Source organism: Mastigoproctus giganteus, chromosome 12 (genome assembly GCF_048544385.1).
Source record: "Mastigoproctus giganteus isolate SK-2022 chromosome 12, ASM4854438v1, whole genome shotgun sequence".
Classification (NCBI taxonomy): Eukaryota; Metazoa; Arthropoda; class Arachnida; order Uropygi; family Thelyphonidae; genus Mastigoproctus; species Mastigoproctus giganteus.
In genome coordinates this window covers 112,431,945-112,457,521 of record NC_143586.1, presented here as the reverse complement: position 1 = coordinate 112,457,521, position 25,577 = coordinate 112,431,945, and the positions used below count along the sequence as shown (strand labels likewise).

Here is a 25,577-nt window from a genome sequence, read left to right as displayed (position 1 = left end):
TAATGTTTTACCTGAGGAGAAGACTAATTACTTATTCTCAGATGGATACCACCACCCAGACGGCACCATTTTGAAATATGGTATGGGATAAAGTTCTCAGTTATCCTCATATTATCCCAATTAGACTTAGAAAAGAGATAAAGATGTAGGAAGGTGATAGTAGGAGAGGTTGAGGAAGGAAATGCCATAGAAGGAAAAAAGGGACAGTTGCTCTTTCAACTCACACTCAAAGCTCATATATTCCTCGAATAGGAAGCGCTTCCCAAGTAGAGAAGACTGTTGTTACCTATTTGAGGAAACTCAGTTCCTTCAACTCACACACAGAGCTCATATATTCCTCGAACAAGCAACACTTCCCCAGTAGAGAAGATTGTTGTTACCTATTCGAGGAAACTCAGTGGCCATCAGGACCCCCAGACGGCACCGTTTCAGGGCTATTTGTATATGTATGGGATAATAATTCGACTATCCACTTGTCCCTATTAGACTCAGAAAAGCAGAAAGGTAGAGGGAAAGTAATAGTAGGAGTGGAAGAGGAAAAGAAACAGTGTAGAAGAATGAAAGGGACAGTAACTCCTTCAACTCACACCATTCAAAAACTCCTTGAATAGGCCAAGCTCCCCCAGTGGAGAAGGCTGTTGTTACCTATTCTTGGAAACTCCGGACATCATCAGGCTCCCCCTGGTGCTGTTTCGGGACTATTTGGCCTTTCTTCAGTGGGTGGGTAGGTACCCGAGTGATGCAATGATGGAAAAACAGTTATGAAGTATAACTCCACAATATGAGAGATGCCTGATGATGTATGATGTATTTAGATTATAAAGTGTTTAGGGCGTAAGCCTCAAGCTATGGAAAAGTCTAGACTATGTATAAGCATAGTGCGAAAGCATCAATAATACATAGCCAAATCTGAATGAACAGAATAGTAGCAAAGCAGCATCGTTTTAAGTTATATCTCATATTGTGAACACCTTCACAACGAGTTGCCATGATATTGCACTACTTCGAATAAGTAATGCTTCACCTGAGGAGAAGACTAATGTTACTTATTATCAGATGGATACCACCACCCAGACGGCACTGTTTCAGGGCTATTTGGCCCTTCTTCAGTGGGTGGGTAAGTACCCGAGTGATGCAATGATGGCAAAACAGTTATGAAGTATAACTCCACAATATGGTGAAGCATTTTGTCTCTGTCTTCTCTCAATCAACTATCCCTTTATGCAGAGTAGCAACTTGCCCTTAAGGCCACACTCTCCAATTTCTACAGCAGTCTTTTATGTGATGTAGATAGAAACAGAATCAAAAGCTTTCCTGAAATCCAAGGATATGTTTTAAATTATTTTTTTCCGCCCAGTTCTTTTGTTACTGCATCACGGTATCTAATCAGATTGCCCAAGTGGACCTTTAATCTCCCTTTAATAAACCCATCTATCACTGCCATATAATTGCATTCCTGTCTAGATGGTCCCACATTATTTCTTTAACCCGAGGCTATTATTTTAACTTGAACAGACGTTTAGCTAAATGTCTATAATTACTCATGTCATCTTTTTAGCATTAGTAGTAGCATAGAACAACAAAGATACGTGCACCAAGTAGTGGGAGTGCTGTGGTTTGGGGAGAACAGAGGTGGGAGTACATCCTTAAATCCATTACAGATGCAGGTATTTCAATAAAAACACTTGGTTTTTATCGAAATCCTTGAAATGTTTGTGGATCTTTCTGGAACAGGACATGGTCAAGCCAAAGAGGAAGTCTTTGTGTGTGTGTGTGTGCTAGGTGCAGGGAGTGTCAAGAAATTAGGCACCAACTCAGCATTCTGATGGGCATCTATGAGAGTTTGAAAAGTAGGATAGATGCCCTCAAAGGAATTAATATGGGGAAGATATCAAACTTTCAGCTGTGCCATCAGCTGAAAGTTTGATACACAATGGCACAGCTCACTCTTCTGCATCAGGCAACACATCAGCAACCTAGACAAACATTTGGATTGACCGGATGGGTGAAATGGAAAGTTTTTTTTTTTTTGGCTGATGCTGTATAAGCTTGCTTTCTTGCATCATATACCTCAACTAGTGCTAATGCTAATCTCAGGGCAGAATGCACTGGTCCCAGTGCATTTCCCATCTCCCTGACAAATCTATTGTCAGGGAAATGGGAAATATATTCTGCAAAAAGGGTAGGTGGAATAGGATCAGGGTATGTCTGCCAGAGGCAAAAGTTGATGACGTTGTAGAGCACATATCACCTATTAAGGGCACAAAGGGTGATATTGTTGTTGTTTGTTTGTTATTTGGAGCATTAGCAACTAAGGCCATATTGCTACGGGGATATGTAGTGGTCATTCCCTGACCTTTCCGCATCCTCCGTATTTGGTGGTCATGGGTTCGAATCCCAGTCCAATCAAGAAGTGTGCGTTACGCACTGCTGCTCCTGCCCACCTGGCTATGGAGGTGCCGTTTCTAACCTTTTCCCCAGGGATTCTCCTGAAAGTGACTCCTTTGAGCAAGAAAAAATCCGCCACGATAATGCCTTATATGTTGGGTGGTCGGATACAGTGGCTTTCGCACTTGTTAATCTAGGATTGGCTATTGCAAAATTAAATGCTAAAAAATTCCCTAGCTTGGACTTGTTAGAAAATATAGTCTTGGTCAAGTTTTTTGAATTTTTTCCTCAAATCTTATTGAATCTAATGAAAAAGTGTTTACTAGAAGGGGTTTTTCCCAGACAATGGAAGGTGGCTTTATTAAAAATTCTTCATAAATCAGGGAAATCTAAATCTGATCCACAAGCATACCGGCCAATATTTTTGTTAGCAAATATGGGTAAATTGTTTGAGAGGCTTTTCGCAACGAGAATTCAGAATCTGCTAGAGGAAAAACAGCTCACATCTAGTTGTCAATTTGGCTTCAAAAAAGGATGTTCAACCGAAAATGCCATTATCTCCCTAACAGATTACATTAAAAATTCAACTTTAAAATCTGCCTTTGCCTGCTTAATATCCTTTGTGACTTGATTACAGACAAATTTATATCTGCCATAGGCTTCTGTTTCACCTGATAATTTATATACATCCCATACATTTTTCTTCTCTGCCCCAAACCTCATTGATTCATCTGACATCCAATTATGACTGAACCTTTTTAATTGGAATAAAAAGCCTGGTAGCCTCCAAAATTAAGTCCACGAAGGCTTCCCATTTAGAATTCACCATTGGTAACATCATCAGTTGATCCCACTGTAGAGAATTTAAAAACTATCTGAGACTCCTGTAGTCACCTTTACTAAAGCAAATTCACTTTAGCCTTGATATTAGTTACATCTTTAAGTAATTCCCACATCAGTACATTGTGATCACTGTTTTTCCCAGTGGTTCCTTTCTCTGCAAATTCTTAAGGCATGAATAATCATTCTTAAAATCAAATCAAGAGTATTACTCCCTCTGCTTGCATCTTGAACATGCTACTGTAGAAAATGGTCATCCAATAATTCCAAAAAAGTCTTGCTAGTGTGTGAGTGAAGAACCAAATAGTAACAGTCAATTTCTGGAAAGTTAAAATACCCCATGCCTTTCTCAATGCTTACATCACACCAAACAGACTCAACATTTCATTCACCAACATCAATTGGATGCATTTCCTTAGATTTTATGTGTCTTAACAAACAGAATAATCCCTCCTCCCTTCCTGTCTATCCTTTCTTTACACATTGTACTCCCCAAATTCCAATTCTGCACTGCTTATATTTGGGTGACACCACATCTCGACCATCCCGACAATATCTGCCTTTGATGTCTTGACTAGCACTTCAAGCTCATCAAATTTATTAACTATACTCCTAATATTGGTGTACATGCAAGTATAAATGCACCTGTTTCTACTCTTAGTTAACCTAACATAGCCCATGTATTTATTTGTTCCACTATGACTCCCAACCGTCCTGGAAATCTCCATTGCCTTGCTTTCCATGCTACTGCTCATTCCAATAAAAGCAATGTAAGAATCACTTTTGCCTCTGCCTGCAGCCACTGTTAACCATTTGTCTGTGTATACCCCATAGCTAGCAGTTTTCCAACCCTAACACTGCCACAAAGCATCAGCAAATATTCTTCCACTTTTTCTATTTAAGTGTACCCCATCCCTGTAGAAGCAGTCTTTTTTGTCAACAAGCACAGACCATACTAAAATTCTACTCCTTGAGACCTGTACAATCTCTCCAGGGCAGAATTGATCAACAAGCCTCTTATCATATAATCCCTCCTATCATGTCTGGACAGAATTCCTCTTTGTGAATTGGAGATACATTTGCATATCTCCAGTCCATGGGGACTTCCCCTGAGTCCAAAGATGCTCTCATAATTATGGCTAAGAGTTTGCTTACTTTGCTACCTCTTTTAATATAAATGGATAGATCACATCCACCCCAGGTGCCTTTCGTAAGTTTAACTACAACAATTTCTCCTCCACTTTGATCTCAGTTATTACAAAATCATTTAACTCTCTCTTAGAGTTCTATAAACATTTGGCCCTCTCCTCCTTGAATAACTGAAGTAAATGCAAAATACTCATTTAGTTTGGCAGCTATCTGAGAATGATCATCTACAATCAAACCATTGATATCAAGAGGACCAATCAGATTCATCCCCTTCCTTTGAGTTTATATAAATAAAGAAGTCTTTGCTGCTTTTCTTTGCATCCTTTGCTAAAGATTTTTCATAAACTGCCTTCTGTTGTTGTTGTTGTTGTTGTTGTTGTTATTTGGTTTTTAGGAGCATTAGCAACTAAGGCCATATTGCTCCGGGGATATGCGGTGGTCATTCCCTGACCTTTCCGCATCCTCCGTATTTGGTGGTCACGGGCTCGAACCCCAGTCTAATCAAGAAGCGTGTGCTACACACTGCTGCTCCTGCTCACCTGGCTACAGAGGCACCGAAACTGCCTTCTCTTGCCTAAACTCCTTTGTGACTTGATTACAGATTACCTTGTAACTACCATAGGTTTCTGTGTCGCCTGACAATTTATATGCATCCCATTCATTTTTCTTCTCCATCACAAGTCTCATTAGTTCATCTTACATCCATTTGTGCCTGAACCTAGAACAGTATTTCTTAGTTGGAACAAAAAGCCTAGTAGCTTCCAAGGTTACTTCCTTGAATGCTTCCCATTTAGAAAAATTTCTGTTGGTAACATCATCAGTTGGTTCCAGCGTACAGAACCTAAAAAATCTCTGAGACCACTGTATGAAAGCAAAAACCCTTCCCTTTACCGTTGATGGTACAGTAAAGTCTTGTTAATACAAAGTACTCGGACATAAGAAGAACATACCATTCCCCTGCAAAAGGATAGGCTTTTCTATGTAAATATATTTGTTTATTACAAAATTCTTTTTCACCTCGTGAAAAATAAATATTGTCATTTTGTATGTTTAATACAAATCTTGGCAGAGCGATCTGATTATTGCCCTCAGCCACCTGGCTCTGTACTTCCCAAAGGATGGCACTGACTTGTAGGAAATTATTTTTGTGTAAAGAAAAGCAGTTTATGGTAGCTACAATGTCAAGTGCACTCTGAAAAATATCTTTCTGAAGGATGAGTTGTTAAATTAACAAAAGAATAAAAAGTTTTTCTAAGTTGTTTACATGCACTCCCTCACTCTCCATGGGTATAAGGTCAGTTGCAATTGTTATGTCAGTTCAAAGAGTCTTTTGCTATCATATACAGCAATCTAATTTTTGTGCCATTTTTATCTGAGCTTTTTTTCATTTGTTTTCATATTTTAATATGAAATTTGTTTTCATATTAAATCTGTTTTTATTAAATCTTTAAATTTGTATATATTAAATCTTATCTAGCAGTGTTATGGCAACAAAATGTAGACGGACAGAATAAAGCCTGGAAATTAAACTAAAAATTATACAAGGTGCTTACAGGATGGAAAGAAGCAAAACAGATATTGCAAAGGAATACAACATCCCTTTACCTACTTTATCTACAATAATGAAAAACCTAAAAAGACTTGATGAAGTGCGTGACACTGGAGCAGCGATGAAAAACAGGAAACAAATTCATGGTGCAAAACACGAAGAGCTTGAAACAAAACTTTTCAGGTGGTACCAACAAATGCGTGCATCTAATTTGCCAATATCAGGTCCGATTTTGCAAGAAAAGGCAAAATATCTAACTCAGCAATATGGGATTAGCAACTTCAAATGCAGCAGCGGCTAGCTCCAAAGACACGAATAACTTGGTTTTGTGAAATTTTTGCAGTGAGTCTGGATTAGTCGACAAAGAAAAGGCTACAGAGTGGTTGTGTTCTGTACGGTCCATCCTTCAAAAATATGAGGCAAAGGATATTTTTAATCTTGATGAGACAGGTTCATTTTATAATTTGCTGACAAACAAAACATTTTCTGTTGGAGGAGAGTCTTTTCATGGTGGAAAATTAAGTAAACAAAGACTCACTGTTCTGTTATGCTGCAATTCAGCTGGCAGAACAAAACTACGCCCACTTGTGATTGGTAAGTTTTCCAAGCCAAGATGTTTTAAAGCAGTTAACCAACTTCCCTGTGATTATGTGGCCAATAGAACTGCTTGGCTTATCGTCAAAATTTTTCAGTCTTGGTTATCAAAATTGGAAAGAAGAATGGGTTCAGAATAAAGGAACATTTTGATTATTCTAGACCGTACAGCACATCTTGCCGAGAAACTTAAGTTGACAAATATATGGCTCTTGTTTTTTACCCCCAAATACAACCAGTTTAATGCAACCACTGGATCAAGGCATTATTTATCCTTATCTATGCTATGTAGGTCGGCTAACTGTGCACTCTCGTACCTCACATGGTCAATGGGTTCATTTAATTTTCATAGGGGTGTTCATAATTCAGTGTATAATGTAAGTATACATGCACCTGTTTTTGCTTTTAGTAACCCAAACACAACCTGGGTATTTGTTTGTCACATGACAATTCCAAATAGGCCTCATAATCTCAGAAACCTCACTTTTCAGGCTGCTGTATGAGTCATTCTTGCACTAAACAGTACTGTTAATCTATTAAGTTCGGCTACTGTTAATCTATTAGTATCTAACACTTTCACAACAGATGCAGCATATTTCTTTTATCTGTTCCCTTTAATTGTATCCCATATGTGTAAAACAGGTCTCTCTGGTTTACAGGCACAGCCCATGCTGTGCAAAATTCTATCCCATGAGCTTTTCGTACAGTGTTTCCATGGTTGAGCTGATAAAAAAGGCTATCATCCAGCACCTCCAGTTGCTCTCAGTATAATTGCAGATTTTCAAATTTATCCCTCATCTGTTGTCTTTTTCTCAGCTTTGCACTGTACTTGTAAGCAATTCCTCAGGTCTTCTACCCATAATATCATTGGTACCAACCTGCACAACAATATCACCACCTTTTGTGCCTTTAAAAGATGATACCTGCTCTACCGGTCACCAACTTTAGTCCCTGGCAAACATACCCTGGTCCTATTCAACTATCATTTTTACTCAGTAAAGGTATATTGTTGTTTTTTGTTTTTTTTTTTTTTGTAAACCCCAAACATGAGAGGTATTAGAACCTATAGTACTTAGTACCATGCTTGGGTTGGAGGTTGAAAAGATGAAACAAGATATTTGTTGACATTAGACTTGAACTTCTGTGGACTGTAATTTTTCAGGAAATACGTATGAAAGAGGGTTGTTCCAGAAAATGGCAGTTAAATGAATAAACGAGGAAGATGAAAAGTTGGTTCGGTCAGTTTGAAGTTGAACAGTAATTGGTGTTGGCTGATGGTTGCACGTGTTCAGATTTTGAAAGAGAGAGAGAGTGGGAATTATAGAAGCCAATTCAGAAGAACAGTGCCCATGGAAATATCTGTGGAAGAGGCATGCAGCAGAAACAGTATGTCTATGAGACAGCAAGTGGAGAGACTCTGTTACAGATGAATCATTAATCAAGAAGCCTGAGAGGGGTTTTGGGGACACCACCCCAGATGTGGGAACAATATTACATGGTAGGGCAGATTTGCGATTTGTAAAGAGTGAACAGCTGTTTGGAAGAAATGTAACGCCAAGATTGTAAGAGAAAACCAAGTTTTTTAGATGCAGAGGAAGCAATATTTGTAATGTGATTGTGCCAAGAGAGATTAGAAGTCAGGGTAATCCCCAAAAGAGATACCTCATTTTGCCTAGAAATTGGAGTGTCACCAAAGATAAGCTGTTATGTTATTTGGTTTTTAGGAGCATTAGCAACTAATGACATATTGCTCCGGAGATATGTGGTGGTCATTCCCCGACCTTTCCGCATCCTCCGTATTTGGTGGTCAAGGCCAGAACCCTGGTCTAATCAAGAAGTGTGTGCTACGCACTACTGCCCACCTGGCAACGGAGGTGCCACACCAAAGATAAGAATACGAGCAGAAGAATCCTTTATTAGCATTAGCATTAGCATTATTAGAGGCATTTGATGCAAGAAAGCAAGCTTATGCAGCATCAGCCAAAAAAAAAAAAAAAAAAAAAAAAGTAACATAAATAAATAAAAATAACCACTTCCACTTCACCCCTCTGTTCGTTCGAAATACCTGTCCAGCTGAGCCTTAAACTTATTTAGGCTATCAACTTCCACGACAAGGGATGGAAGTCTGTTCCACCCACCAACCACCCGCTGGCTAAAGTATGCAAGATATAAGACAAGACTGAGTTTTAGAAGGATTGAAAGTTGTCTTTGCCCAACTGGAGAATTACCTGGAGATCGGCATTTAAGGAATTGGTAACAGATTTTCGAGAAGTTGAAGCTGATTGAGCAGGACAAGGTTTCTCAAAATGTAAAGTGGAATGCAATGTGGTATCATCTGCAAAACTATGGATGGGATTTTAAGTCAATGGAAGAATGTCATTAATATACAAGAGGAAAAGCGTGGGGAAAGAACTGAAGCTTGTGGGACACCGGCATTAGTGGAGAAGTTAGAAGACAGAGAGCCATCTACCAACACCCTTAGGTGCCTCCGTAGCCAGGTGGGCAGAAGCAGCAGTGCATAGCACACGCTTCTTGATTAGACCGGTGTTCGAGCCCGTGACTCACCAAATACAGAGAATGAGGAAAGGTTAGGGAATGACCACTGCATATCCCCGGAGCAATATGGCCTTAGTTGCTAATGCTCCTAAAAACCAAACAGCAACAACAACCAACACCCTCAGTGAGCGATCAAAGAGAAAACTGGAGAACCAATTACAAAAAACAGTTGGCAAACCATAAGATGGAAGCTGGTTTAGAAGATCTTTATGCCAAACATGATCAAAAGCCTTTGAGATGTCAAGAGCAACTGCATGTGTTTCACTGAACTTTTCCATTGAATTTGTCCATAAATAGGTAACATAAGCCAGAATATCACCAGTGGATTGACACTGATGTAATCCATACTGGCAATCGTTTAATTGATTTCTCCATTACTTTAGAAAGAGTAGAAGTAAATTGAAATGGGACGATAATTGGATTGGAGAGATTTGTCACCCTTTTTAGGAACTAGCTGGATATGAGCAAATTTCCAAGCAGCAGGAAAAACACCTTTGGAATAACAAAGTGAAAATAGTCAGCAAAGAATAGAAGTAAGTTCAGGAACACAGGTTCTGAGAACAAGTGGAGATATACCTTTAGGATCAAGATTGGTCAAAATCCTTCTGACATCCTTTTGACGGAAGACCACAGGAGGCAGTGAATGGAGCATGTTGGGAATGGTGGGAGGTGTTTTACCAAGATCATTAATACATGAGGTGGAAGAAAAATGGGATGCTAGCAGGTCAGCTTTATCCTTGGCTGAAGTGACAACAGAACCATCTGGTTTGGGCAGAGGTGGGAGCAGAGATTGGCAAAAGTTGCGGACAATGGCTTTGGCAACAGACCAGAATGCTCGGCTACCATTCGGGCAAGAAGCAAGTTTTCTACTTTTAGCCTGCTTGAACTCTAATTTGGACTGATTAATAACTGCTTTACAATTGTTGCAAGCTTTGGTGTAGGCAGAAAATAAAACTGAAGAATTAGAAACAAGCCAATTATGATATGCAACATTCTTCTCTTGAACAGCCTTAGCACATTTATTGGAAAACCAAGGTTTAAATAAAGGAAGAGATTTTAAAGTGGAGTGTGGGATAAAGGATTCCATTCCTACAAGAATAATTGCACTGACATGATCTGAGCAAACGTTGACATCAGAAGTTTTGAAACAGGAATCCAACTAAGGAAAAGAAGAAAAGAAATCTTGCAGGTCATCCCATTTTGCATTCTTGTAATGCCAAACAATGCGAAGTTGGGAATAGCCATGAGATAAAGGCTCCATTGGAGAAGAGACAATCACCAAGTTGTGATCTGAGGTGCCTAAAGGACCACTCACTTTGACTGTTTACTTAGAAGGGTTGTTTGTGAGAAAAAGATCAATCGTGTTGGCTGTATGGTTAGGATTGTCCGGTATTCTTGTAGGTAAAGAACAATCTGTGCAACTTCATTAGTAATTGCAAAAGCCTCAGCATCTCGACCAGCTGGGTCGGTGGGACCAGAAAAAGGGAAGCCAGCTGGAGTTATTAACATTAAAATCACCAAGGAAAATTACCTCACTGTTAGGAAAGTTGGACTGGAGAAAGTTGAGTTGCAAAGAGAGCACGTCAAAGAGCTCCAAGTGATTAGTGGAGTTGGGAGAACAGTACAGACAACAGATGAATTTGATACAATGAGCTAGGGAGATTTTAATCCAGAGAAGATCGAAAAGAGGAGATTCCAAATTACCAAGTCTCTGACAAGGAATATCGGAACAGACATATACACAAGTGCCACCTTTGACAGGAAAGGAATCATACAGCGAATAATTTGGGCAACTGAGATGAGCAGCAGTTGAATCAACCGATAACTGGGATTCTGTCAGAAAAAGTACATGGGGTTTGACAGACTGCAAGTGGAAATGGACATCATTGAGATTAGAGTTGAGACCACGTATATTTGTAAAATGATTTAGGAAGTGTTTGGGAGGTTTAGATCTTTTCATAGATAAGCTTACTCTATTAGTTTGACAATTCATGGTGTTTTCAATAGTAAGAAAAAGTGGGTGGGGCATGCTGTATTAAGTAATGAAATTTTTGGATATGGCGTACACATGGTAAGAATATACCCAGATCCTTGACATAACGTGGCCTCGACAATGCCCCCCACATACACACTACTTGGACTTCCTCCAGTCACTATCTGGCAGAGCAGAGGTAGCAAGATTATACACTAGCTGATCCGGAAGCCTCCTAGAGAGTTACCAATAGGTTTTCTCCAGTGTACTAACTAGTGGCCAGCCTGCGAACACCGTTTAAAAGCTGTATTCTCGATATGTAAGGAAATTGGATCCCACCACGATGTTCATCATAACCTCAAATGTCATCAATCGTACTGCATGGAGGAAGAGATGCGGAAGGGTTGACCGGAACTTGGCTCTGGAGACTAAACATGGGTTCCACCACTTCTCTGGTGCCTCCGTAGCCAGGTGGGCAGGAGCAGCAGTGCGTACCACACGCTTCTTGATTAGATTGGGGTTCGAGCCCGTAACCACCCAAATACGGAGGATGCAGAAAGGTCAGGGAATGACCATCGCATATCCTCGGAGCAATATGGCCTTAGTTGCTAATGCTCATAAAAAAAACAAATAACAACAACAACAACCACCACTTCAAGCCTCCAATAAGCTAAGTGGTGGTATTGCACTAGTTTATGAGAGTCATCTACCACCTAGTACAGCCTGATAACACAGTGGGGCGGCATTCTTCCATGTGGTGTGGGTGCCACACCTCGACCCCTGCTTGGTTTGGTTCACACCTGGGCATTTACCCACAGTGTGCTTGTGCACGGATTTTATACCCAGGATTACTATCAGTCCCACCATTGTGAAGTTGTATGCAGAGGATTTGGCTGTCACAGACCGTCCAGACTTCGCTGAAATTGGGTCCACTTGACTTGATTGTTTGTTTGTTATTTGGTTTTTAGGAGCATTAGCAACTAAGGCCATATTGCTCCGGGATATGCGGTAGTCATTCCCTGACCTTTCCGCATCCTCCGTATTTGGTGGTGACAGGCTCGAACCCCGGTCTAATCAAGAAGCGTGTGCTATGCACTGCTGCTCCTTTCCACCTGGCTACGGAGGCGGCACTTGACTTGAGTGTCACCCGAATATCAGTTCCATCAGCATTTTAGACTCTCAGGTAGCAAGTACTCTCAGATATAATATCTGAGAGAATGTTTGTGACAACCTCAAGGACTGCTGACTCTATTGTCAGTGAAATGGGAAACATGCTGTGCAAGGTTGTTGTTATTTGTTTTTTAGGAGCATTAGCAACTAAGGCCATATTGCTCCGGGATATGCGGTGGTCATTCCGTGACCTTTCCGCATCCTCCGTATTTGGTGGTGACGGGCTCGAACCCCGGTCTAATCAAGAAGCGTGTACTACGCACTGCTGCTCCTTCCCACCTGGCTACAGAGACGCCTGCTGTGCAAGGATAGGTGGAATATGATGTTTTAGAGCAGATATCATCTTTCAAGGGCACACATTGCACTAATGATATTAAGAGCAGAAGATGTGAGGACTTATTCAAAAAAGTAACGGACAATGTTGGAAAAAGCTGCGAGTTAGGATTAAATTTGAAAGTGCTGCAATTCTGCCTAGACATGATTGAAGGAAATTATATTCTGAGAGCCTTGTCAATTGATTTAGCCCTGGAGAAAATGTGCAAGGTTCATGGGGTAGAAATTTGAATAGAAGGGGTGCAAGAATATTTGCTGATGATATCAAGGCAGTGATAGGTGGGTTGGAAAAATGCTAGATTGTGGGGGGGGGGGTTGATAAACAGACTAATAGCTTAAATAGATCCACAAGCAGATGTGGAAGTGATTCTGGCACTGGTAATATATTGTACATGCAGCAGCCTGGAAAATAAGATGCCTGGAACTTCAGGACCTGCTGTGGGTCATCATGGAATAAGAGAATAATGGGCTGTGTAAGGGTAAGAGTAAGACTAAGAGTAAAAAGATTTGCATGTATACTTGCATGTAAATTAATGCTAGAGACACTAAGTAAATTTGAAGTACTGATTAAGTCATGAAATGCAGACATTGTAGCAATAGCAGAAATACAGCATTACTCAGACATAGGTGATGCTGAATATTAATATGGGAAGTACAATGTATACAGGAATAACATACAGGACAGGAGAGGTGGAGGGGTTATGCTCTTAGTTAAGAAGCATTTTAAATCTAAGGCAGTGCATCCAGTTGTCAAAAATGGGTGACAAGTGCAATGTTGAGTCAGTTAGGTGTGGTATAAGCACAGGGAAAACAAAACTGAGAGTTAGGTATATGTTATAGGCCTAACTGACTGATGAGAATACTTAACAGCTATAAAGAGAAGTAGACTGGACCAGCAAATCAGTATGTCTCATAATGGGGAATTTGAACTTTCTAGATGTTGACTGGAATTTGTGGATTTGTCATTCACACACTAACAAGACTTTTGTGGCTTTCTTGGATGACTGTTTTCTACAGCAGCAAGTTAGAAAGGCAACAGAAGGAAGCAATATACTCTTGATCTGGTTATCAGGTGATTGTTTGACACTCTTGATCTGGTATCTTGATCACCAGATCAAGAGTATCAAGCAATACTCTTGAACTGGTGATTCTTCATGCATTAATAATCTGCAGGTAAAAGACCCAATGGGTGGCAGCAATCACAGTGAACTAATTAGGACTGGAGATTGCTGCCATCATAGAATTTATTATCTGTTGTTTGAGAATTAGTTCAAATGTTGAGATGGACAGCTAAGTGCTGGTTTTTGAGAAATTTTGGGTTCTTTTTCTATCATAAAGTGCTAACAAACATTTAGGAAACATTTTTTGGACACATATCAAATTTTATTTTTTGAAAATGTAACAGAACTCATAAAAGAATGACACAATTTCTATGCCTGTGCTGATCCTAATTCCTCTCATTAAGAGCTCTCCACATATGCAATCTGCTACCTTATTGACAAAGCTACCAAGAACATCAGAAATCCTAAGCAAAACTAATATCCCTCCCATCATAAATAAAATGGGTAAAATGATAACCAGGAAGCACACATGAACATATACTTCAAATGAAATAGAAAAATCAAGAACATCCCGAGAAGCTCTTCCTTCTGCCCCAAAGAAGCATGATGCCCTTCCCAATGACATGACAGGGTACTAAGACGTATGTAGGTCATTTCAATTAGATACTAGACTCTAGGCAACATTAATGGTAGTGGCATATTTCACACCCTTACAGAAACTATAGATTTAATCTAGCATTCAGTCACAGACAATCCTAGCCACAGAACCACATCAAAAAAGAAAAGAATTTTTGGAATCCTTAACCTGGGACCCTCAACAAAATAACAAATGGTGTGGATCTAGAGACTTCACTGATCAATTACTAGAATTATTCTCTTAACTACACCCCTTTTAGACTAGCCATCTAGTGCAAGGAAGCCGTTAGGTTTCTGCTCCACTGGCAAAAAAAAAAAAAAAATGTTTTCTTTCCTTTGGCAAATCTGATTATAGACGTTGAGCTGTAATAAAACCTAAATGAAGAATACCGTGGTAATCCACAAATAACACATTAGTCCAGGAAGAGCAGCAGCCATTAATAACCAACCATTTTCCATAGTGGTAATTAGCTCCCTACTGCCACATTGCTCCAATTTATACAATATGCACTTATACTGTCTCATGAATATGCATTCATGAGACAGTATAAAAGGCTTTATTGAAATTTAAGTACAGCATATGATATGAAAATTATTCCTTGTATCCAATTCTTTTGTGATGACCTCATGGTAGGTAATCAGATCGGTCAGGAATGATCTACCTTTAACATATCCAAGCTGGTGATTGCTTCATAGCTAAACTTCTATGAAGGTGATCTTGCATTACTTCTTTAACTACTAACTCCATTATATTCCCTGGCTCAAAGGTCATACTTACAAGTCTGTAGTTACCCATTTCACCCTTTGAGCCACCCTTGTCAAAGAGATATTAGCATTAGCATTAGTAGAGGCATTTGATGCAAGAAAGCAAGCTTATGCAGCATCAGCCCAAAAAAAATAATAATAAAAAATAAATAAATAAATAAAAAATAACCACTTCCACTTCACCCCTCTGTTCGTTCGAAATACCTGTCCAGCTGAGTCTTAAACTTATTTAGGCTATCAACTTCCACGACAAGGGATGGAAGTCTATTCCACCAACCAACCACCCGTTGGCTAAAGGCAAATTTCCTCACGTCTATCCTACATCTGTCTTTTCTCAATTTGAATTTATGCCCTCTCAGGTGATTATTCTGAGCAAGAGGAAGAATCCCATCAGCATTGAGCATGCTCAAACCATTCGAGGCTTTATACACCTCTATCAGATCACCTCGCTGGTGCCTAGTCCCCAGACACTGTAATTTGCAAAACTTAAGCCTTTCTTCGTAAGAGCACCCTTTTGTTCCGATTCGCTAATCTTGTTGCCCTTCTCTGTACTCGTTCCAGTATCTCTACATCCTTCTTGAAATGAGACCTCCAGACCTGTATACAGTATATATGTTTATATCTCCAATCTGTAGGCACTTTCCCCGAATCTCAAGGACGCTCTCATTATTATGGCTAGAGGTTTCATTACCTCTTTTGCAGCTTCTTTAAGTTAAGTGGATAGATTCCATCAGCCCTAACTGCTTTGATCACTTTTAGCTGCAGAAATTTCTTTGCAACCTTCCTTTCAATTATTATAAACAATTTAACTTCCAATTCAGTATTATACGGCATTCCTCCATGTGGCGCCCACACCACATGGAGGAATGCCACCCCCTCTGTGTTACCAGCCAATACTAGGTGGTAGATGACTCTCATCAACCGGTGCAATACCACCAACTTGCTTATTGAAAGCTTCAAGTGATGGAACCCATATTTAGTCTTCAGAGCTAAGTTCCGTCAACCCTTTCCCCATCTCTTCCATCATACAATATGACTTTGAGGTTATGAAGAACATCATGACGAGATCCAATCTTCCTTATATTTTAACGGTAAGCTCTAAACGGTGTTTGCAGGCCGGCCGCTAGTTAGTGCACTGGACTGAACCTATTAGTAACTCTTTAGGAGGCTTCCGGATCAGCTAGTGTATAATCTTGTTGCCTCTACTCTGCCAGATAGTGACTGGAGGAAGGCATTGTCGAGGAAATGTATATGTCAAGAATCTGGGTATATTCTTACCATGTGTACACCATATCCAAAAATTTCCTTACTTCATAGAGTACTTTTTCTTACTATTGAATGCACCATGAATTGTCAAACTAACAGAGTAAGCTTACCTGCAAAAAGAGCTAAACCGCCCAAACACTTCCTAGTTCATTTCACAAATATACGTGGTCTCAATTTTAATCTCAATGACATCCATTTCCACTTGCAGTCTGCCAAACCTCATGTACTTTTTCTGACAGAATCTCAATTATCGGTTGATATCAACTATTGCTCAACTCAGTTGCCAAAGTTATTCGCTGGATGATTCCTTTCGCCTCAAAGGTGGTATAGGTGCATTATGTCCGTGTCCGATATTCCTGTCAAAGCCTTGGTAATTTTGGAATCTCCTCTTTTCGATCTTCTCTAGGCTAAATATAAAAATAGCGAAATGCTAAAGTCTATAAGAATACTATAACTTTATACTTATCTTCTCTGGCTTAAAATCTCTCTACCTCACTGTGTCAAATTCATCTGTGTCTCTACCGTTCTCCCAACTCACTAATCACTTGGAGCTCTTTGACTTCCTTCTTTGCAACTTGACTTTCTCAGTTCAACTTTCCTAACAGTGGGGTAATTTTCCTTGGTGATTTTAATGTTCACAACTCCAGCTGGCTTCCATTTTCTAGTCACACCGACACAGCTGGTCGAGGTGCTGAGGCTTTTGCAATTACTTTAGGCACCTCAGACCACAACTTGGTGATTGTCTCTTTTCCAATGGAGCCATTATCTCATGGCTATTCCCAACCTTGTATTGTTTGGCATTACATGAATGCAAAATGGGATGACCTGCGAGATTTCTTTTCTTCAGGTCAGATTACTGTTTCAAAACAGTAATCCGATGTAAATGTTTACTCAGATCATGTTATTGAAATTGTTCTTGTAGAAATGGAATCCTTTATTCCACACTCCACTTTAAAATCTCGTCCTTTATCTAAACCTTGGTTTTCCAATAAATGTGATAAGGCTGTTCAAGAGAAGTTTAATTGAAGTTCAAGAGAGGCTGTTCAATCAAAGTTCAAGAGAAGCTGTTCAATTGCATATCGTAATTGGCTTGTTTCCAATTCTTCAATTTCATTTGCAGCCAACACCAAAGCTTGCAACAATTGTGAAGCAGTTATTAATCAGTCCAAACTAGATTTTGAACAGGCTAAGAGTAGAAAACTTGCTTCTTGGCCTAATGGTAGCCAAGCATTCTGATCTCTTGTGAAAGCTATTTATTGGCCGCAACTTTTGCCCATCTCTACTCCCACCTCTATCAAAACTCCCACCTCTATCAAAACCAGATGGTTCTGTTGTCACTTTAGCCAAGGATAAAGCTGACCTGCTAGCATCCCATTTTTCTTCCAACTCAGGTATTAATGATCTTGGTAAAATACCTCCCACCATTCCCAACAAGCTCCATTCAGTGCCTCCTGTGGTCTTCCTCAAAAGGATGTCAGAAGGATTTTGACGAATTTTGATGCAAAGAAATCTCCAGGTCCTGAAGGTATTTCTCCACTTGTTCTGAAAACCTGTGCTCCTGAACTTAATACTGTTCTTTGTCGCCTTTTTTCACTTTCTTATTCCAAAGGTGTGTTTTTTCCTTGTGCTTGGAAATTTGCTCGTATCCAGCCGGTTCCTAAAAAGGGTGTCAAATCCCTCCCATCCAATTATTGTCCTATTGCAATTAATTCTACTCTTTCTAAAGTAGTGGAGAAATCAATTAACCGCCAACTCTTAAACTACCTAGAAACTTTCCATCTGATCAACGATCAGCAGTATGGATTCCGTCAGTGTCGATCCACTGGTGGTATTCTGGATTATATTACACATTTATGGACAAATTCCATGGAAAAGTTTGGTGAAATATAAGCAGTTGCTCTTGACATCTTAAAGGCTTTTGATCGTGTTTGGCATAAAGATCTTCTAAACAAGCTTACATCTTATTGTTTGCCAACTATTGTTTTTAATTGGTTACCCAGTTCTCTCACTCCCTCTGACCGTTCACTGAGGGTTATGTTAGATGGTTCTCTGTCTTCTAACTTCTCCACTAATACTGGTGTTCCCCAAGGTTCAGTTCTTTCCCACACTCTTTTCCTCTTGTATATTAATGACCTGATTGCATTGACTTTAAATCCTATCCATAGTTTTGCCGATGACTACACATTGCATTCCACTTTCCATTTTGAGAAATCTTGCCCTGCTCAATCAGCTTCAACTTCTCAAATCTCTGCTACCAATTCCTTAAATGCCGATCTCCAGGTAATTCTCCAGGGGGGGGTCAAAGACAACTTAGTTGATTTTAATGCTTCTAAAATTTAGTCTTGTGTTATATCTCGCAAAAAAGGATTCTTCTGATCCTATGCTTATCGTTTATGACACTGTTTCTAGGCAAATGATATCTCTCTTTTGGGGATTACCCTGCCTTCTAATCTCTCTTGGCACATTCCAATATTAATTCCTCTGCATCTAAAAAACTTGGTTTTCTCTTTCGTTGTCGGTGTTACTTTTCTTTCAAAAAGCTGTTCACTCTGTACAAATCGCAAATCCCCCCCCTACCATGGAATATTGTTCCCGCATCTGGGGCAGTGCCCCCAAAACCGTAATAGTTTTGTAGAGAGGTTTCTAGAATGTAATCTAGAAACCTCTCTCAGGTTTCTAGATTACATTCAGAAGAGAGAAGTTAGGTTAATTAATGACTCTTCTCTAATAGAGTTTCTCCACTCACTGTCTCATAGACGTACCGTTTCTGCTGTATGCCTTTTCTACAGATATTTCCATGGGCACTGTTCTTCTGAATTGGCTTCTATAATTCCCGCTGTCTCTTTCAAAACAGTCCAAACACGTGCCACCACCAGCCAACATCCGTTTACTGTCAAGCGCCTCCCTAGCCAGGTGGGCTGGAGCAGTGTGTAGCACACACTTCTTGATTAGACTGGGGTTCAAGCCCATGCCCACCAAATACGGAGGATGTGGAAAGGTCAGGGAATGACCACCGCATATCCCCAGAGCAATATGGCCTTAGTTGCTAATGCTCCTAAAAACCAAATAACAAACATTTACTGTCCAACTTGAAACTCACAGAACCAACTTTTCATCTTCCTCATTTATTCATTCAACTACCATTTTCTGGAACAACCTTCCTTCATGTGTATTTCTTGAAAATTACAGTCTACAGAAGTTCAAGTCTAATGTTCAGCAAATATCTTCTTTCATCTTCTCAACCTCCAACCCAAGCACGGTACTGTAGGTACCGTGCTTGGGTTGGAGTACTAAGTACTGTAGGTTCTAATACCTCTTGTGTTTGGGGTTTTCATTAAAAAAAAAAAAAAAAACCCTATAAATTTAATCTGGCATTCAGTCACAAACAATCCTAGCCACAGAACCACATAATTAGAAAAAAAAAAAAGAAACAAAAGAATATTTGAAATCCTTTATAATTCAATATGGGCACTTAATATAAATAAAAATGGGTGATTAATTTCCCTAAGGGATTGTATTATTTTAGATATTTTTTACACACCTTTTAGTATAGCCATACAGTGCAAGGAAGCCATAGGTTTCTGCTGCACTGGCAAAAGAAAAAAAAATGTTTTCTTTCCTTTGGCAAATCTGATTATAGACATTGAGCTGTTATAAAACCTAAGTGAAGTATACACAAATAACACATTAGACCAGGAAGAGTAGCAGCCATTAATAACCAACCATTTTTCATAGTGGTAATTAAATCCCCTACTGCCACATTGCTCCTATTTATACAACATGCATTCATGAGACAGTACTTAAATTTCAGTAAAAGGCTTTACTGAAATTTAAATACAGTATACGATATGAAGTTAGCCTCCATAACTAAGTGGTCAGTAGCGGGAGTGCAGTAGCACACGCTCTTTGAGTAGACCGGGGTTCAAGCCCCTGACTGCTATATACAGTCAAATCTGCCAACCCGTACTGGATCAGTGTGGTAGATTTGGTTTTTAGAAGCATTAGCAACTAAGGCCATATTGCTCCGGGAATATGCGGGGGTCATTCCCTGACCTTTTGCATTCTCCGTATTTGGTGGTGACGGGCTCGAACACTGGTCTAATCAAGAAGCGTGTGCTACGCACTGCAGCTCCTTCCCACCTGGCTACTGGGGTGCCACAGCATGGTAGATTATGGTCCATTTCCCTCACCATGAATTGTTGAGGAGGCGTCCATCCTGTTGTGGGTTGATAATGACTGCAGTTTTTTTTTTTTTTTTATATGATATGAAAATTATTCTTTGTATCCAATTCTTTTTGTGATGACCTCATGGTAGGTAATCAGATTGGTCAGGCATGATCTCCCTTTAACATATCCATGCTGTGATTGCTTCATAGCTAAACTTCTATGAAGGTGATCTTGCATTACTTCTTTAACTGCTAACTACATTATATTCCCTGCCTCAAAGGTCAGACTTACATGTCTGTAGTTACCCATTTCACCCTTTGAGTCACCCTTGTCAAAGAGATATATTTATATCTCCAATCTGTAGGCATTTCCCTGAATCTAAGGATGCTCTCATTATTATTACTAGAGATTTCACTACCTGTTTTGCAGCTTCTTTAAGTTAAGTGGATAGATTCCATCAGCCATAAGTGCTTTGTTCACTTTTAGCTGCAGAAATTTCTTTGCAACCTTCCTTACAATTATTATAAATCATTTAACTTCCAATTCAGTATTACACAGATGTAAATCAGATATTTAAAAAATTTCTTCATGCAGGAATATAGATTGAAAATATTTATTCAGCTTGTCAGCAAGTAGTACAGGATCATCAAGAGTTATGCCATTAATATCCAGTGGACCAATATGGTTCATCCCTTTCCTTCTAGTACTTTTTAATAATCAAAAATCCTAATCAAATTGCCATTTATAATATATTTAGACTATACTTAATAAAACAAACTAGTAAAGAAAAAAAATTAAAACTAGCAGCAAAATGCCCATAAAAGAAGAGGGAAATCATTTAGATACTTAATGCGCTACATTAAATGTTGCCCCCATAATTTTAAATATTTAATTCCAGATATGCAATAACTACCCTCTGACCTCTCGGCACTGAACTAAGGTCTGATTCTGATGACCGTCTTTGACCAAATGGTAAAGCAACCTTTGCAGGAGATTGCGAGAATTTTGTAGGAGTGAATGCTGTAGGTGAATTGGGACCAAGGCTAGTGGGTGGACAGTCATCGGGAAGTGGTGACCTAGACAATAAAAGCAACAATTAGCAAAAAAAACTTGTCAGCTTCAGAATAATTGAATTATTTATAGCGTATATTGCTTATTTTTCTTTTCATTATTCTTCCATATAATTTTCACCTTCAAAGTGTGTGCATTTCAGCAATTTACAAGATTTCATACCACAGCCTAATTATTATGAGGAAAGGATAACTAATAGCACATTAATTTGACTGATCATAAATTGGACAACAATCAGGTTATTGCAGTAAAATTCATTAAAACATAAAACTTTGGACAGCATGGGGTTAAATTTCTTGAATTTTAAGACTATTAGGAAAATAAATAAATTAATTAAAAAATAATAAAAAAATATCAAAATATAAATAGAAACTGTACAGCAATAATAAGAAGAGGGCAAGAATAAATTCCTGTACTCTTCTCACAAAACATAAGCAGTTTATATGATCATCATTTAAATTAGGATTTACAATTTTTTTCCCATTAAAATCTTGTGACAAAAACTTAATACGGAAAATAAAATATACCATTTTGTATTATGGAGACAGAATTTAATGATAATAATTAAATAAATGAAAGAATTTATTTAATTAATAATTTTTATTAATTTTAATATTCATAAAATTATAAAATAATTTTATAATTTTAGCTACTAAGTTATATGGAATTGGAACTATCCAGTCCTTTCATGGTTTTTTTTTTTTTTTTTGTATCCAGCACAATTAAATTGCTTAGACTAAGGTGCATTTAGGGCTAGAGCCTCAAGCTGCGAACAAATTTAGACTATGTATATAAAGTGCTTAGCATCATAATACACAGCCATTTCTGAATAAACAGAAAATTTTTAAGGTGGCATCGTTTTAGGTTATATCTCATATTGTGAATACCTTCACAACGAGTTGCCATGATATTGCACTACTTCGAATAAGTAACGCTTCACCTAAGGAGAAGACTAGTGTTACTTATTCTCAGATAGGTACCACCACCCAGACAGCACTGTTTCAGGGCTATTTGGCCCTTCGTCAGTGAGTGGGTAGGTACCCAAGTGATGCAATGATGGCAAAAACAGTTATGAAGTATAACTGTTTTATGATGCTAAGCACTTTATATACATAGTTTAAATTGCTTAGTTAATACAACTGTCCTAATATTCAGAGAAGAAGTACCTTCATGAGTTTGCCCAGGTATTGCACTATTTTCAAGCAAATGACATCTTCTAAAAATTAAATCTGCCATTCATTTAAAAGGCAAGATAATGGCTAAGTGGCAGATGCCGACCGGGCTAGCCGAGTGGGTAAAGTACCTGCCCGGCAACCCAAAGGTCGCGGGTTCGATTCCTGCCTCGGGCTTGGATCAAAGTACTGCAAAAAACCTTGGGAGGTGCAATATGGCCACAGAAGCCGATGCGCCAACAACTACCAAATCAAAAAAAAAAAAAAAAAAAAAAGTGGCAGATTAAGCTTTTGGCTATGTCATTACATTGCCAAAAAGTTGAATCTGCCAGTTAACTGAAAAGAGTGGTGTAGAAAATTCTGAATTATCTTAAGGAGATGACCCCTTAGCCCTAGATGGTAAAGGTTCTTATTAATATTGTGTTGCCGGGTGGTGTAAAATGCCTTTTCGATATCAAATTTGACCACGACTAGATGTTGTTTCATGACAAAGTCATTGTGAATATTGGACTCGGCTTTGATGAGTTGAGAGTGGATCTCTTCTTACGAAAGACATACTGATGATCTGATAAAAGATTCTCTGATTCTAAGATCCATGTAAGGCTCGTATGTACCATTCTCTCAAAAAATTTTCCCCTGCAGCCTGTAAGAGATATTGGTCTATAATTTTGAACCAAAGAAAAGTCTTTGCCTGGCTATAGTATGGCAAGAATGACACCAGGAAAGAGGATAAACATTTTCTGAGTAGATCCAGTTATAGAAAATTAGTAGAGTACGTAAGTCCTCTTCAAGTAAACGTTTTATCATAATGTAGTGAATATCATCTGATCAGATTCACTGCCAAGATTTATTTAAAGATTCCTTAAGTTCTGTTAAATTAAATGGTGGGTTGTATAGAAGTGAGAGATGTGAGCAGAAGTTAATTTTGTGGCATTCTGCATCAGCCTTGATCCACTGAAAGGAGATGGAATAGGAAGCGAAAGCATATATTGTGGAGAATGATTCTGCCAAAGCACTGGCAATTTCTTTAGGTGAAGACAGATCTTTCCCAGTCCAGTGGATTACTGAAGAGGGTAGTCAAAATAAATTTTCATTTAGTGCTTGTATTCTTCTCCAGATGAACTGTGGGTCAATATCTTTGGTGATAGTTGAGGCAAATGGGATCCAGGAGTCATGTTATGATTTTCGTTTAATCTGGTAGGAAATTTATGGAAGTTGTTCCAAGCATGGTTTTTCTCACGTTTGGCATCAGAACAATCTGTATTCCACCAGTTGTTCTGGTGGGAGCATTTGTGAGGCAGTGATTTCAGAATGGAATTTTTAGCTGCAGTCAGTATCTGATAGGTAATGTAAGTAGTTACATCTTCAGTGGGATGTTGTTGAACATAACCCCTGTCTAACTGGACCTGGGTGGAGTAGCTATCTCAGTTTGCCTTCTTGAACTTCCAGGTGGTTCGTTGCTCCAGAGTTGGAGTTACCCGGGTTTGTAACAAGCAGAGGATTGGTTGTTGTTGTTGTGGGATGTTCTGGTGCAGGGCAACATAGGCCATATTGGACATATCAAAGTAGTCCTCACAGTTATTACATGTAAGTATACATGTAATAACTGCTCTGGGAGCAATTAGAATTGATCGTACATTTTAATTTTTTTTAAGTAGGTGAAAAATTCGGAGAGTTCTGCGTCATTATCTATGATGCTGTTGAGTGACAAGGGGTTTGAGATGGAGCTGAAAGTAGATTGTCAGGCAGTGTTGAACAAGGTACATTCAATCAGAATGTGCTTCACTGACAGCGGTTGCAAACAGTGCGTGCACTGAGGAGGTTCATTTCCTGTGAGCAGAAACAGATGAGTGAGGTGAGTATGGCCAATTCAAGTTCTGGCTAGAAGTACTTCTTCCTTTCTAATTTTACGGAGCCTAGACGTCCATAATTGTGGTTCAGGTTTCGGTTGAAACAGCTTATTATGTGTTTGCTTTTTCCACAGAAGTGTCCATTGTTCCATGCATATTTTCTGTATTTTGTGTTTATAATCAGGATAGGGTACCAGATCATTTGTTAAGGCTACGTTGGAGGGATGCTTTGCAGCATCATCAGCATGCTCATTTCCAGGAATACTACCGTGACCTGGGATCCAGGAGAAGACAACAGTACAATGTTGCTCATGGAGATGTATCAGCTCATGTCTTATTAGCTTTACCAAAGGATTGAAAGGTGAGGTGTTTGTGAGAGCTAAGAGAGCACTCTTGGAATCTGTGTATACTATACTTTTATTGATTGACAGGAGTGAAATATTTTCCAGGGCAAGTTTAATTGCATAGAGCTCAGCAGTATAGCTGCTGCATTCAGCTGGAAGTGGAATAGAAACAGTTGTATTAGGGAAGACAGCAGCTGCACCCACTTTATTGCCTGACTTTGAACCATCAGCGTAGATCTTAGAAAAGTGGGAATAATTTTCTTCATGAACAAGATGCAGTTGTCTGATGTTAATATTTGCTACAGCACCATTTCCCCATTTTTCAAAGTAATCATCATACGAAGGAGTTAAGGTAATCCATGGGGGATCCGGATCTTTTAAATCTCTGATGATATTATGAAAGTAAATATTCCAGCATTCTAATAGGTTCTGTAATCTGATACCGGTAGGTCAGATTGTTCTGGGTTTGTTTCCATAATGTGTTCTCCACTGCGGATCATACAGTAGTGGCCAAACTGGATGAGTGGGGAAGCTATTAATTTTAGCCAAGTAGTTCAACAATAACATCTTTCTTCTGATACTGAGCTTCAACATACAGACTTTGAATATTCGTGAGCTTCAACATACAGACTTTGAACTGGTGATGTTCTGTATGCACCCAAGGCAATCCTAAGGGCAGCATGTTGGATAGGAG

The 25,577-nt window shown here is 39.0% G+C and overlaps 1 protein-coding gene across 5 annotated transcripts in view; it reads right to left on the bottom strand.

The window, feature by feature from the left end:
- The window catches only part of LOC150077345 (C2 domain-containing protein 5), a 992,151-nt gene that overhangs the window by 614,263 nt on the left and 352,311 nt on the right, over window positions 1–25,577 (bottom strand). For all 5 annotated transcript variants that reach the window (XM_090386765.1, XM_090386767.1, XM_090386764.1 and 2 more), the window contains exon 10: window positions 21,368–21,522. In XM_090386765.1, the coding sequence (XP_090242891.1) occupies window positions 21,368–21,522 (155 nt within the window). The remainder of the gene's footprint in view (window positions 1–21,367; window positions 21,523–25,577) is intronic.